Source organism: Cebus imitator, unplaced genomic scaffold (genome assembly GCF_001604975.1).
Source record: "Cebus imitator isolate Cc_AM_T3 unplaced genomic scaffold, Cebus_imitator-1.0 Scaffold61, whole genome shotgun sequence".
NCBI classification, from domain to species: Eukaryota; Metazoa; Chordata; class Mammalia; order Primates; family Cebidae; genus Cebus; species Cebus imitator.
In genome coordinates this window covers 4999099-5014537 of record NW_016107376.1, presented here as the reverse complement: position 1 = coordinate 5014537, position 15439 = coordinate 4999099, and the positions used below count along the sequence as shown (strand labels likewise).

Genomic DNA, 15439 nt, shown 5'->3' with positions numbered 1-15439 from the left:
GCAACCTCTGCCTGCTGGGTTCAAGCAATTCTTCTGCCTCAGCCTCCCAAATAACTGGGATTGCCACACACCACCAAGCCTGACTAATTTTTGTATTTTTAGTAGAGACAGGTTTCACCATGTTGGCCAGGCTGGTCTCAAACTCCTGACCTCAGCTGATCCTCCCATCTCGGCCTGCCAAAGTGCTGGGATTAGAGGCATGAGTCACCATGCCCAGCCTTATATATTCTTATATTATATAAGAGTTAAACATTTCTAATTTGTACATTTTGTCTTTTCTGTTAAACTGCAATAAAATTGATGATGAAAACAGCCACTAAAGTTTCAAAAGAAACTCTTATCAAAATTCTTCCTTTGACCGATGATCAATAGTTTTTTAAAAATCTCGCACACATTCCACCTGTGTGGAAGAAAACCCAGTCAGATGTCTTCTATATTTTGGCATAGACATCTGGAGAACCGACCAGCATGAACAGGAAGGAGTTGGCTTACCGACTTAGCCAGGATAAGCGCATCGCTCATGAGGTCCAGCAGGGGTGTCTCTGTGTGGATGTTGTAGAATGAGTAGGCGGCCTTGAGGCTCTTGTGAGCAGGGTGATGCATGACCGTCGAGGGGAGCGTGTAGAAGCTCAGGAAGTCAGTCAGTTTACCACTGGGGCTCTAGAAGCAAAGGTGCTGTCAGGCAGAGATCTCCTTGAACCAAGCACATTTCTGCTAACTCTGATCTCTCCCTTGTCCCATAACCTTCTCTTAGAACGCAAAGCAACAAGTCATCCTTCTTTCTCGGCAGTCCAATTTGGGTCCCCTTATATTATGCTGGGTAGAGGCCAAGAAGAGCCTGGAGTTGGAACATCAGCCTAAGTGCCTGTCGGTGATTTGCACAAAGTTCTCAGGAAATAGAACGTCCTACAAGGAAAGCTTCCCTCAGGCTGACACATGAGTCAATTCTCTAGACTCAGGGAACAGTGATAAAAGCAGATTCATTGTTTTTGTAGAAATAAGAGCTTTAAGGATTAGACGGCTGCCTTCTCCAACTGACAGATACTGTGTACTATCTCACACTTTCTTAGCATATGGCAAGAATTATATCAGGCTTAAGTGCGGTTGGGTAGAGTCTGGAAGCTATTTGGAAGCCTGTGAAAGGTCTTATTCTTGCATCAAAATATACACATGTGAATAACTGGAGAATTTTGTAGCAATTGGTCCGGGCACGGTGGCTCACGCCTGTAATTCCAGCACTTTGGGATGCCGAGAAGGGCAGATCACGAGGTCAGCAGATCGAGACCATCCTGGCTAAGATGGTGAAATCCCATCTCTACTAAAAATACAAAAAATTAGCCGAGCATGGTGGCGAGCACCTATAATCCCGGCTACTCAGGAGTCTGAGGCAGGAGAATTGCTTGAATCCAAGAGGCAAGGGTTGTGGTGAGCTAAGGTGGCGCCACTGCACTCCAGCCTGGGTGACAGAGTGAGACTCCATCTCAAAAAAAAAAAAAAAAAAAGAATTTTGCAGCTATCAAAAATAAGGGGTGCGATCTCATTCATTTCATCATCACTGGCAAACCTTCCAATACAATAAATTAGCCAGTATTGTTCAGGTTGTTGTACTTAGCTGTGGTGGCCTTGCTGACTTTTAGAATATGATATGTTTGAATTACACAGCTGAGGAGGCTGGACCACACACATGCCATTGCTAGTATTTCTTGCAGCGGAAAAGGAAATTCCAGAAGGATGTATGGTCTGGTTTTCAAATGCTTCTGAGTCATCAGATCTTTCATTAGCCAGCAAAAACTTAAAGGGATTAATCTATAGAGATTCCTATTGCTCTGTATTAGCAGCTCAATATTGGAGATGAATTCAACCTTCCAGGTTAATACGGATTTTAGATTCTTCTAAGAATTTCTCACATCCGTCTCATACGCTGAGTTACTACAGGCACCTGCAGAACCTGATTAGCTTCCCCACCCCTTTTTCATCTTCTGCTTTCAGAAAACTACTCCTTCACATTCATATTGCTGGTAAAATTACTCTTTCCTCCTTTGCTGTTAAAATGGTCTGAGAATTACCAACTGCTGAGGAAGAGTGGGATGATCTTTCCATTGTCCCTCAAACCCCATCAACTGTAAAGACTGATTTTAAAAAACACACTCACAAAAAACCCCAACATGGCACCATGTCTAGGTGGCTAACAGGTAACTTCTAACAACTTTCAAGAAACAAGTAATCCTTATATTACATACATTGTTCCAGAGAAAAGAGAGGATAAGCTCTTTAACTCATTCTAAGTTTGGTATCGAAATAGGACAAGGACAGGGTAAGAAGGGGAAATTAATGGCCAACCTCAGTTGTGAGTACAGAGGAAGATCCTCAATAAAATATTAGCAAACTAGTGCTGGGCGTGGTGCCTCAGCCTGTAATCCCAGCACTTTGGGAGGCCGAGGAGGGTGAATTTTCTGAGCTCAGAAGTTCGAGACCAACCTGGCCAACATGGTGAAAGCCCACTGCTACTAAAATACACAAAATTGGCAGGGCGTGGTGGTAGGCGCCTGTAGTTCCAGCTACTTGGGAGGCTGAGGCTCAAGAATTGCTTGAACCTAAGAGGCAGAGGTTGCAGTGAGCTGAGATCATGCCACTGCACTCCAGCCTGGGCAACAGAGCAAGACTCTGTCTCCAAAAAACATTTAAAAAAAATTAGCAAACTAAATCTAAAAACAGAGGCAGTCTCATACAAATAGAAACCCAAAAATGTGTCACTAGCAGACATACCCTTGAGACTGGCTAAAGGAATTTCTTCAAATAGAAAGGAAATAATGAAAGAAGGAATCCTGAAGCATCAGGAAGGAAGGAAGAATAACAGAGCAGAAATCTGGGTTACACATAGTAAATTATGCTTATCCTCAAGCATCGCTATAAATCAGTGTTACAAATCATACTCGATGATTAAAACCAAAATCATACTACTGTCTGATGTTTAAGACAATATTTGAAAGTGGAAAAGGTAAAGTAACCTAAATAAAAGTAAGGTGACTCAAAGTAATAAATAGTGTTACCCACAGACTATGGTAAGTCACACATATATATTGTAATACATCAACCATCATGAAAACTATACAAATACACTGAAATGCACTATAATTAAAACAGAATCCTAAAATACATTCAAATAACCCACAGCAAGGCAAGAAAAAAGAAACAGAGGCTGGGTGCGGTGGCTCAGGCCTGTAATCCCACCACTTTGGGAGGCCGAGGCAGGTGGATCATGAGGTCAAAAGATTGAGACCATCCTGGCCAAAACGGTGAAACCCCATCTCTACTAAAAATACAAAAATTAGCTGGGTGGAGTAGCGCATGCCTGTAGTCCCAGCTACTCGGGAGGCTGAGGCAAGAGAATTGCTTGAACCCAAGAGGCGGAGGTTAGAGTGAGCCGAGATGGTGCCATTGCATTCCAGCCTGGTAACAGAGTGAGGTTCTGTCTCAAAAAGAAAAAAAGAAACAAAGGGCCAGGTGTGGTGGCTTATGCTTGCAATCCCAGCACTTTGAGAGGCCGAGGTGGGCAGATCATGAGGTTAAGAGATCAAGACCATCCTAGCCAACATGGTGAAACCCGGTCTCTACCAAAAGGACAAAAATTAGCTGGGTGTGGTGGTGCGCACCTGTAGTCCCAACTACTCGGGAGGCTGAAACATGAGAACTGCTTGAACCCAGGAGGCAGAGGTTGCAGCGAGCTGAGACAGCGTTACTGCACTCCAGCCTGGCGATAGAGCAACACTCTGTCTCAATAAAAAACAAACAAACAAACAAACAAAAAAAACAGGAACAAGGACCAGAAGAAACATAAACCAAATAATCAAATCACAGACTTAAGCTCTAACATACCAATAATGACCTTAAATGTAAGTGGTCTAAATATACCAATCAAAAGGAAGATCGGTAGCATGAGAAAAGAAACACGACCCAGCTACAGGCTGTTTCCAAGAAACTCACTTCAAATTCAGTAACATGAATAGTTTGAAAGCAAAAGGATGGAAAACGACCAAACATTAATTTTTAAAAAGCGGGTCTGATTGTAGTAATATACAATCAAGTATACTCCAGAGCAAGGAAAATTATTACAAAGAGAGGTATTACATTATGATAAAAAGATCAATCCACTAGGGAGACATAAAGACCCTAAATATACATGTGAGTATCAAACAACAGCCCCAAAAGACATCAAGAAAAATTGACAAATTGACAGTTACTGTTGTGGATTTCCACGCCCCTCTCATCAAGTGATAGAACTGCTAACAGAAAATCAGCATGGAAATAGAAAAGCTGAATAACTCAATTAATCAACGTGGTCCAGTTGGCATACATAGCACAAGCCACCCAACAGTAGTGGTATACACGTTTCACACACCCACGGAATATTCATCAAGACAGACCATATCCCAAGTAAGCATAATCGAATCAAACTAGAAATCTGTAATTGAGAGACAACAGAAAATCTCTGTTGAACAGTGCAATTCTAAGTAGGGGTAGACTAAAAAGGAAGTCTCAAAGGAAACCAAAAAGTACATACAAGTGAATTAAAATGAAATACAACATACCAAACTATCTCAGAAACAGCTAACACAGCAAGGCAAGTGCAGAGGGAAATTTATAGAACTAAATGCTTACTAGTGACAAGGAAAGGTCTCAAGTCAGTAAGTCCCTCCCTCAAGGAACTAGAAAAGAAGAGCAAAATAAACCCGAAGGAAGGAAATAATAAACACAAGGATAGAAATCAATGACACTGAAAATAAAAACACAACAGGGAATATCCAACGAAAGTCTGGTCCTCTGGGAAACAAATCAATAAAATGACACAAGTCTAGCAAGATTGACAAAAATAAAGAAAGAGAAGACATGAATCACCAATACCTGGGATGAAACAAGAGATATCAGTACAGATTTCACAGCCACTAAAAGGATAAGAAGACAATACAATCAACAGCTTAACACTCATACATTCAGCAATTTAGAAGAAATGGACAAAATCCTCAAAGACTATTAAAACTCGACCACAGTGAAACAGATCATCTGAATAGTGCTATAACCATTAAAGACATTTAGTCCATTATTTAAAAACTCCAGCCAAGCTCAGATCATTTCAACTGGAGAATTCTACCAAAGAATTAACACCAATTCTCAATTTCTTCCAGAAAATAGAAGAGGAAATAATACTTCCCAACTCCTATTATGAGACCAGTATTATCTAGATATCTAAACCAGACAAGGACATTACAAAAAGATGCTCCAGATAGGTAGCTCTCATGAACTCAACAAATACTCTTCCAAATATTAGCAGTCAGTACAACAATGTATAAAAAGAATCATACACCCCGACCAAGTGGATTTTTTTCTAGGAGTCTAAGAGTGATCCAACATCTGAAAATCAATCAATGTAATCTACCATAGCAACAGATTAAAGGAGAAAAATCATATGATTACATCAATTGGAGCATTGGACAAAATCCAATCCCCATTCATAAGAACTCTCAGCAAGTTAGAAACAGAGGAGAATGACCTGAAATTGATTAGGAGCACCCACAGAAAACTTATAGCTAACATCATACCTCATGGTGAAACAGTGGATGCTTTCCTCCCACCATCAAGAACAAGATGAGGATGTCAACCTTCCCCACTCGTACTCAACAAAGCACTGGAAGATCTAGGTCCTGCATTAATGCAAGACCAATAAAGGCATAGAGATTGGAAAGGAAGCAATAAAACTGTCCCTATTTGCAGATGACACATTGTCTATGTAGAAATCCCAAGGAATCTACACATAAACTCCTGGAACCAATAAGTGATTTCAGCACTGTGGCAGGACACCAAAACACAGAAGAAAGCATGTCTACACGCTAACAATGAACATGCAGAAACTGAAATTAAAAATGCAATACCATTATTATCACCCCAAAGGAAGTGAAATACTTAGCTATACACTTAAGAAAACATTTACGGTATCTGGATGTCAGGTCTCCATATGCAAGCCTGGAGCCTGAAAGTCCGAAGTCCTGCTTGCCTCAGCTGAAGTCTCCTATCTGCTGTCTGTGTTCACCATTGTCCCTGCTCGCCCAGCGGAGCTTCCCCGGATAAGCCCCTCACCCAGCCCTGCCATCTTAACTGTTCTTATGATAATGTAAATACCTCTCACCCAACCCCACCACTGTAACTGAACGTACTCTGCAACACCCCCCCCCGCCTCCCAAAAACTACCCAAACCTATAAAACCAACTCCTATCCCACTGCCCTTTGCTAATGCCCTTTTCGGCCTTAGCCACCTGCACCCAGGTGAATAAACAGCCATGTTGCTCACACAAAGCCTGTCTGGGGGAGTCTCTTGATTCAAAGCATGCATTTTTCACACTGGATGCTCTTAGAGAATACTGATAAAAGAGATTTCAAAGACCGAAATAAATGTAGAGACATTCCTTGTTCATGGATTGGAAGACTTTTCAATTATCCTCAAATTCATCTATCAGTATAATGTAATCCCTATCAAAGTGCCAGCAAGGTATTCTGTAGACAAAAATAAGCTTATTCTAAAATGTATATGCAAAAGGCAAAGGAAATAGATTAAAGTGATGTTGACAAACAAGAATAAAGTGGGAGAAATTACCTGACACTAAGGCTTCCTATATAGCTATGGCAACCAGGTCAGTGAAGGGAGAGACATGGAGATCAATGAAATAGAACAGAGAACCCAGAAACAGAACACAATATAAAGCGTTAGTATTCAGCACATCAAAAACCTCTCACAGGCCAGGCATGGTGGCTTACACCTGTAATCCCAGCACTTTGGGAGGCAGAGGCAGGTGGATCATCTGAGGTTAGGAGTTCGAGACTAGCCTGACCAACCTGGTGAAACCCTGACTCTACTAAAAATACAAAAATTAGCTAGGTGTGGTGGCACATGCCTGTAATCCCAGCTACTCGGGAGGCTGAGGCATGAGAATTGCTTGAACCTGGGAGGCGGAGTTACAGTGAGCTGAGATTGCACCATTGCACTCAAGCCTGGGCAACAAGAGCAAAACTCCATCTCAAAAAAAAAAAAGCCTTTTACAAATCAGTAAGAAGACTGTGGTCACAAAGTAAATAGCAAATTCAGAAAAGAAATAAACATGGCTGGCAGATTTATGAGATACTCAAATTCATCAGTAATGAGGATAGCAATTAAAAACAAGACTTTGTTCCATACTCATCAGGTGGGCCTAAATTTAGAATGTGACCATACCCACGTGTTGTGAGGATGTGAGGAGACAGGAACTCTCTCATGCTCCTCAGGACCTACAGTGGTGAGCTATGTGGCAGCTTCTAATAACGTGAAAGACAGGTCTGACCACAGACTCAGCAGTTCCAATTCTATGTCCTGGGCAGCAGCTCTCAACATGTGGTCTGTGAACCCTGTGGAACCTGAGACTCTTTCAGAAATCTGTGAGGTCAAAATTATTTTCATAACACTAAGAAGTTGTGTGCCTTGTTGACGTGTTGCCATCAGCATCAAAGGCGCAAAAGCAATGCTGTGGGTAAAACTGCTGGTGCCTTAGCACGAAACAAGACAATGGCACCAGACTGTACCCGTGGTCACCTTATTCTTCAACACCACCCTAACAGTTCCACAAGTGTCATTTTCACTTAAGCACATCCTTGACAGAGTATTAAAAATTATTAATCTTATTAACTCTCAATCCCTTAGTACCCACCTTTGTTTTTTGTTTTGTTTTGTTTTTTTGAGAGGGAGTTTCACTCTTGTTGCCCAGGCTGGAGTGCAATGGCAAAATCTCGGCTCACTGCAGCCTCTGCCTCTGGGGTTCAAGCAATTCTTGTGCCTCAGCCTCCCAAGTAGCTGGAATTACAAGCGCATGCCACCATGCCTGGCTAATTTATGTATTTTTAATGGAGACGGGGCTTCACCACGTTGGCCAGGCTGGTCTCCAACTCCTAACCTCAGGTGATCCGCCCGCCTCGGCCTCCCAAAGTGCTCGGATTACAGGCATGAGCCACCACACCCGGCCTAGTATGCATCTCTGTAATGTTCTGTGATGAAATGGAAGGAAGTATGTGTAAATACTTCTGCCGCACACCGAACACAAAGGATGCTTGGAGGAGAAGTTTTATGTTTATCACCTTGTCTTTACCTCCACTACAAACGTGTCAATAATGTGCTCGCGGGGGAGGAACCAGTGGGCTACTTCCTCTTCATCCATCACTGGAGCCAGGTGAAACTGCTTCAGGTAAGTGTTGGTTAATTCTCGAACTGATTTGATATCTTTTGGTTCCATCGGTCTCAAACCTGAAGTCTTTGTAACCTTGTTAGAGGAAAAACAAAACAAATCCAGAAGTTGTGTAGAAGAGGAATGAAACTTTGAGCGCTTTGTGCTCAAAGCGTGGTCTGCAGACCAGCAGAATAAGCAGCACGTGGGAGCTTGTTACAGCTGCAGAGCCTGGCCCTGCCCCAGTTCTAATGAATCACAATCTGCAACTCAACGAGATTCCCCTGGGATTTGTACACACATTAAGGTTCGAGAAGAACTGGGTTAAAATACAGGTGAGACAGACAAAGTGTTGTATCTTCTTATCTGTGTGGCAACTCTTTGGTCAGTATTGCCCGTGGCCCAAACAAAATCAAAGGAAACACTACAAATTCATTATGGACTCCAGCGTCAAGAATACACTGATATATACAGCAATGCCAAGAATGTCAATAGCCTACTTGATGGGACATAGCAATCTCAGCATGACTTCTGGAGGACAGGCTGCCCTCCGTATCCATTGGTTGTGCATCTGTGGGTTCAACCAACCTTAGCTGGAAAATATTCAGGACAAAAAGAACTGGAGAGTCGCATCTGTACTGATCACGTACAGACTTTTTTTCTTGTCATTACTTCTTAAAAATGCAGTGTAACAACTACTTACATAGCATCTACATTGTCTTTGGTCTTATAAGTAATCCAGAGATGATCTAAAGTATACAGGACAGTGGGGCGTGGTGGCTCACGTCTGTAATCCAAGCACTTTGGGAGGCTGAGGCCAGTGGATCAACTGAGGTCAGGAGTTTGAAACCAGCCTGGCCAACATGGTGAAACCCTGTTTCTACTAAAAATGTAAAATTGGCCAGGTGCAATGGCTCACTCTTGTAATCCCAGCACTTTGGGAGGCCGAGGAGGGTGGATCACGAGGTCAGGAGATTACGAACACCCTGGCTAACACAGTGAAATACAAAAAATTAGCCAGGCATGGTGGCACGCACCCCTAGTCCCAGCTATTCAGGAGGCTGGGGCAGAAGAATCATTTGAACCCGGGAGACAGAGGTTGCAGTAAGCCAGGATCTCGCCACTGCACTTCAGCTTGGGCGACAGGGTGGGACTCCATCTCAAAAATCAATCAATCAAGGCCTACAGGAGGATGTGTATACATTATATGCAAATACACAAATGCTCTCCCATCTTATATAAGGGACTTGACCACCCACACAGATTCTGGTATCTGAGGCTCCAAGAAGCAAGCTTCATGGTTTCTGAGGGATCATGCTTTAAAACTGCCAAGTCTTACATTTTGAAAACACAACTGAGCGACTTGTTTTATTATTCAATAGCCCATGAAAAGCGTGTGATTTTTTAAATCATATCGGGCTGGATAAGAAGGCAAGCATTTTTAATAGCCAAGTATTTTCTAAAGGCAAAGGGGTTTACAGCCATACCACCCTGAAAGTGCCCATCTTGTCTAACAGCAAATGGCTGCCAGGCAGCCTGGCCTTTCCTGCTGCATCTTCTGGGTAAAGGTGATCAGGGTGGGTGTTTAATCACTACTCCAGAGCGCTACAATTTAAAAATTAAGCCATAGGAATCAAAAGCCTAAAAGTCAGGACAGGTCCCTATTTGAATTCATTCAACTGTTGTCCTCATCAAAGCTCCTGACATCACTTGGCTCTCCAGAACTGTTCAGGGCCAGGACACTGGAGACTAGAAGTCAGGAAGCCCAAAAAACAGACAATTTTGAAACTGAGAAATACAGGTTCACTTTTTTCTGTAAACCTGAATTTCACCCCTACCCGCAGCTTGGAGAAATACTAGATACATTCTAAGAGATGAATAACCTGTAAATAAATATTGCTACTCTCACAAAAAACTTCCTGTAGAATTAGGTCATCACAATCCCTGCATGCCCCCAGGTGGAAGCCCAAGGGGGAAAACAGGGTTTTGTTTTTGAAATCGAGTCTCTTGTCGCCCAGGCTGGAGTGCAATGGTGCAGTCTTGGCTCACTGCAACCTCTGCCTCCTGAGTTCAAGCAATTCTCCTGCCTCAGCCTTCTGAGTAGCTGGGATTACAGGCATGTGCCACCATGCCTGGCTAATTTTGTATTTTTAGTAGAGATGGGGTTTCACCATGTTGGCCAGACTGGTCTCGAATGCCTGACCTCAGGTGATCTGCCTGCCTCAACCTCCCAAAGTGCTGGGGTTACAGGTATAAGCCACCGCACTAAGTCAAGGAAAAAAGATTTTCTCTTGAGTGCCAATTCTCATCAACTATTAGCTGTGCTGAGCTTTCTAAGCTTCAGCGACACACTGTGCTGATTGATTATCGATTAGCGGGGGAAAGGGGAGTGGGAGACGCATGTGCTGTATTTACAGAACAAACAGTTCTCAGCTGAATATTTACTCTGAGCCATTCTATTATGATTTATGTCATCTCTAAAGCACTGCAACTAAAATACCATTTAATAATTTAAATGTAGAGAATTTAAGTCCTTCGCATTGAACAGGCAACTCACACCTTAGTGTTTTGGTAGCTTTCAAAGCCAATGTGTCACATATCCAGGTCTCCACTGGAAATAAATCAAATAAATAAGCACTTCTAAATGTTAGTGGGAGCACCAAAAACATATAAAATATATACTGCAGTCATTTGAAAAATTAGTTTCTGCTATGAGGCAGACTCAGTTTGATAAATTTCAATTAGCCTTTCTCAATATCATAATTTTTTTTCTTTTGTTACTGGTTCAATAACAATATCAAGCAGTTAGATGAAATTAATGAAAGCCACAGGATATGTGATATCTGTTAATAGAGAGCATTCAGAAATAAATTTAAAAATTGCCAACTTCCTTCTAGAGCAAAATATTCTTCTGGAGCACAGATCTCATTCACTGAATATCCAACTGTGAAATCACTAAAGCAGCTGCCCAGCAGGTATCCTTAAAGCAGCAATTCTCAAACGTTTCGGTCTTGGGGCCCTTTTACACTCTTAATCATGACTGAGAACCTCCAAAGAGCTTTGCTTATGTGGGTTATGCATATCCACACTTATCACATTCAAAATCAAAACTGAGGACATTTGGAAATCAAAGACTCAAGACATACGCATGTCACATGGCCTCTGGAAGACTTCAGAGTACCCTCAGAAGAGAATGAAAGTGAAAAAATTAAATATTAGTGTTATCATGAAAATAGTTTTAAAAAATGACTCCATGGATTCAAAGATCTTGGGGGGACTTCCAGAGGTCCCTGGGCCACACTTTGAGAACTGCTATCTTAGGTCTCTAAAGGTCAGAAAAATAAGCCGAATTTAGACAAGGAGTATGGTGTTTAAATTTAGGTAGAAAGTATCATAAGTTTGGCAATGTATGAGCATTTTGGACACATTTTTACAGAAGCATTAAAGCATACAAGCAGACCAGGATGTGTCAGCTATAAAAAATAGAAAGTCCTAGAAAACAGGGTAAGAATATTTACATTTGCTGACTAATGGCTAAAATAATCTGTATAAGAATGAAATAACTTTTGAAAAGCAATGCAAACACTCAAATTATAGCTGTTGTCCTCAGAAAGAAGTAGAAGGCTGTCGGGCTTAGATTAAAATGGCTAGCTTCCATATAATCCAGTAGTGAAGTGGTCATGTTTTCTGTCAGTCCAATAAAACACAGAGAAACATTGGCAGTAACAGAAAAATCTCAGTTTCATAAGCAAACTGTGTATCTGAATCAGGTATCCTTTCCCATGGCCCAACTAATATCCATGATTCACTGGCCTCTATGTAGATTGAAATCTGTGTAAAATCTGCTTATAAGTACATAAGGAAATGAAGCTCAGAGCTCTATTAAAAAACAGTAGTTATCTGTCAAGTATGTGGTGCAAACCGTTTGAGAGCCAAGATTCCAGAGTAGAGATGTAAGCAGTGATTATAGTTATTTACATGATTGAAAAAGGAGGACGTAGAATGCTAACCACTAAAAGAAGCATCTAATGCCACTAAATATAGAACACCTTACACAGCTTGACGCGTCTTAGCAAGCGTGTCCTCCCTGCAGCACAATGCTAAGACCTTAGTGGATCATTCTCGGACTTCTCCTGCTTTTTATTGACATCAATTACCTTGCAGGTTATTGATACAGATGCACAAAATCAAACTTGGAAATACTCAATACCAAATCAAATAAAAAAGCCTTCCCCTGGCCGGGCGCGGTGGCTCAAGCCTGTAATCCCAGCACTTTGGGAGGCCGAGGCGGGTGGATCACGAGGTCAAGAGATCGAGACCATCCTGGTCAACATGGTGAAACCCCGTCTCTACTAAAAATACAAAAAATTAGCTGGGCATGGTGGCGCGTGCCTGTAATCCCAGCTACTCAGGAGGCTGAGGCAGGAGAATTGCCTGAACCCAGGAGGCGGAGGTTGCGGTGAGCCGAGATCGCGCCATTGCACTCCAGCCTGGGTAACAAGAGCGAAACTCCGTCTCAAACAACAACAACAAAAAGCCTTCCCCAAACACTGAAAGGGTGGGGAAGCATGGTAAGACGTGTTTTTTGGGGAAACCTTAGTATTTTAGATAACAGCTGTGAATGGCGCAGGCCCTGCTCTGCTTCTGGCCAGCAGACTCTGAGCAAGTCTATCTTGTGTTCCCATGGCCCCTTCTGTGCTATGCGGATAAAGAGCCACCCTCCTGTGGCTGTTATGATTGTAAATGAGACTACAGCTGTTACCTGTCTAACAAAACACTGGTCACAATAAATGTTAGCGCCTATATTCAAAAGGCCATGAAGGAGACATAACGCTGGCACGGCTATAAGCAAAAGCAGTAATAATGAAGCAGAAAGTGAGACTGATCTATACAGCAAATGATGTATTCCATAAGGTTGCTTTTACGCTGAATGGTACAAAAATGACTGACTGCTAGCAGTGCTATCACCCATCTGGGCCCATCGGAGAGAAAGGGGCATCTTGTAGATACAGTACTTAGCTTCCAAGTTCGTCATATCTGTACTTTCATCTCTCTTCTATTCTATCACTGTACTCACTTTCCTTTCCTTCCCGTGTCTTAAAAGGCAGAAATGAGACGGGGGCAAACCAATGAGACCTGTTTGCACCTTGACAATCGTCTTTTTCTGCCTTGCTTTATGCTGCAGTGTACCCACAGTGAGCCATTTAGTGGGGCTGAGCCATGGTGCCCCCATAGCGGGTCATGTTAGAGGGGATGGCAGAGGCAGAGGGGCCTAACAGGGAAACACGGAAGTCTGGGGCTTGCATCCCAAGCCTTCCACTTAGTGATATTAATACATCCTCGCCCAAGTGCCAACCTTTATGCACCTCAGTTTCTTCATCTGTAAAATGGGGAGAAGCAGCACTAACTTCAAAAGGTTGTTGTGAGAACGAACTGAATAATGTATTTGAAAGCATTTCATAAACTTCAATTACGGGAGGCGGGGCAGGCAGTCCCTACCACAGCATGACCAGAATAGGACGGCTCCTGGGAGCCCAGGAGACCTGGAAGTAAGATGCCAAAGTCTGGTTTCATAATCAGTGCCTACACCCATGAGAAGATTGATTCTTATACAAAAATACTAAGGCTGATTAACGGAGTCAAGTCAATTTTAGCACCTTAGAAAATAATCGTTTAGTAAACCAATGACAGCTGCTAAAACTCCGTATTCTTCACTCCGTCGTAGGCAGCCTGCATGTAAGTGTGTGTTTTCCTTGTGCATAAGCTAGGCTGCTTGAGGTTCAAGAAACTGAAATTGAGAGAGACCAAAGCGGAATAGCATTTGCCCACAGTGAAAAAAGTAGGCATGCTGGGAGTGTTTGTTTCAATTTACATGTGGCAACACTTCAAACAAAAGATCCCATCGGTGGCGCATAGATTCTAAGATGGCCCCCAGTGATCCCACCTCCTGGGGCTCAAGCTGATGTCATCTGCTCCTGTTACGTGTGGGCAGGACCTGTGATTTAGTTCTAACCAATACAAATGGCAATGGCAGCCGAGTGCAGTGACTCACGCCTGTAATCCCAACACTTTGGGAGGCCGAAGCAGGTGGATAACCTGAGGTCAGGCGTTTGAGACCAGCCTGACCAACATGGTGAAACCCTGTCTCTACAAAAATTAGCCAGGTGTGGTAGCGCATGCCTGTAATCCCAGCTACCCGGGAGGCTGAGGCAGGAGAATCACTTGAACCCGGGAGGCAGAGGTTGCAGTGAGCCGAGATGGTGCCACTGCACTCCAGCCTGGACAACAGAGAGAGACTCTCTCTCAAAAAAAAAAAAAAGAAAAGAAAAGAAAAGAAAGAAATGGCAATCACTACTGGATGTCACTTTCATGAATCAACTGCATAAGGTTCTGACTTCCATCCTGCCAGCAGATTCTCTCTCTAGACTTTCTCTCTCACTGGCTTTGATGAACAAGCTGCCATGCTGTGAGCTGCCCTGTGGAGAAGCCCACGTGGCAAAGAACTGAGGCCCTTGGTCCAACAGCCAGTGAGTGGCTCACTCCTGCCAACCACAGGAGCCTGGAAATGGATCTGTCCCTAGTCAAGGTTCAGATGAGACCCCCACCCTGGCTGACACCTGGTGGTGGCTTTAGGAAAGACCCGGAATGAAGCACAGGACTCAGCTCAGCTGCGACCAGATTTCCAGCCCACAGACGCTATGTGATAATAAAAATGTTGTTTTAGGCAGCTCGGGTGATGTTCATTCTTCACATGGCTATAGATAACTAATACACCAGTCAAGCACCAAATAAAGCCAAGTCTGGAAAGCACATTTATATTTTTTCCTATTAAGAATAACTCTTCGTCTGGGCACGGTGGCTCATACCTATAATCCCAACACTTTGGGAGGCTGAAGCAGGCGGTTCACTTGAGGTCAGGAGTTTGAGACCAGCCTGGCCAACATGGTGAAACCCCATCTGTATTAAAAATACAAAAATGGCCGGGCGCGGTAGCTCAAGCCTGTAATCCCAGCACTTTGGGAGGCCGAGGTGGGTGGATCACGAGGTCAAGAGATCGAGACCATCCTGGTCAACATGGTGAAACCCTGTCTCTACTAAAACTACAAAAAATTAGCTGGGCATGGTGGCGCGTGCCTGTAATCCCAGCTACTCAGGAGGCTGAGGCAGGAGAATTGCCTGAACCCAGGAGGCGGAGGTTG

General features: G+C 43.1%; 1 protein-coding gene across 1 annotated transcript in view; it reads right to left on the bottom strand.

The window, feature by feature from the left end:
- NMT2 (N-myristoyltransferase 2) overlaps nt 1–15439 on the bottom strand; it is a 61497-nt gene that overhangs the window by 4248 nt on the left and 41810 nt on the right. The window contains 5 exon segments of the mRNA XM_017529801.2: nt 493–660; nt 8166–8336; nt 10444–10457; nt 13256–13282; nt 15302–15340. Of these exon segments, the coding sequence (XP_017385290.1) occupies nt 493–660; nt 8166–8336; nt 10444–10457; nt 13256–13282; nt 15302–15340 (419 nt within the window).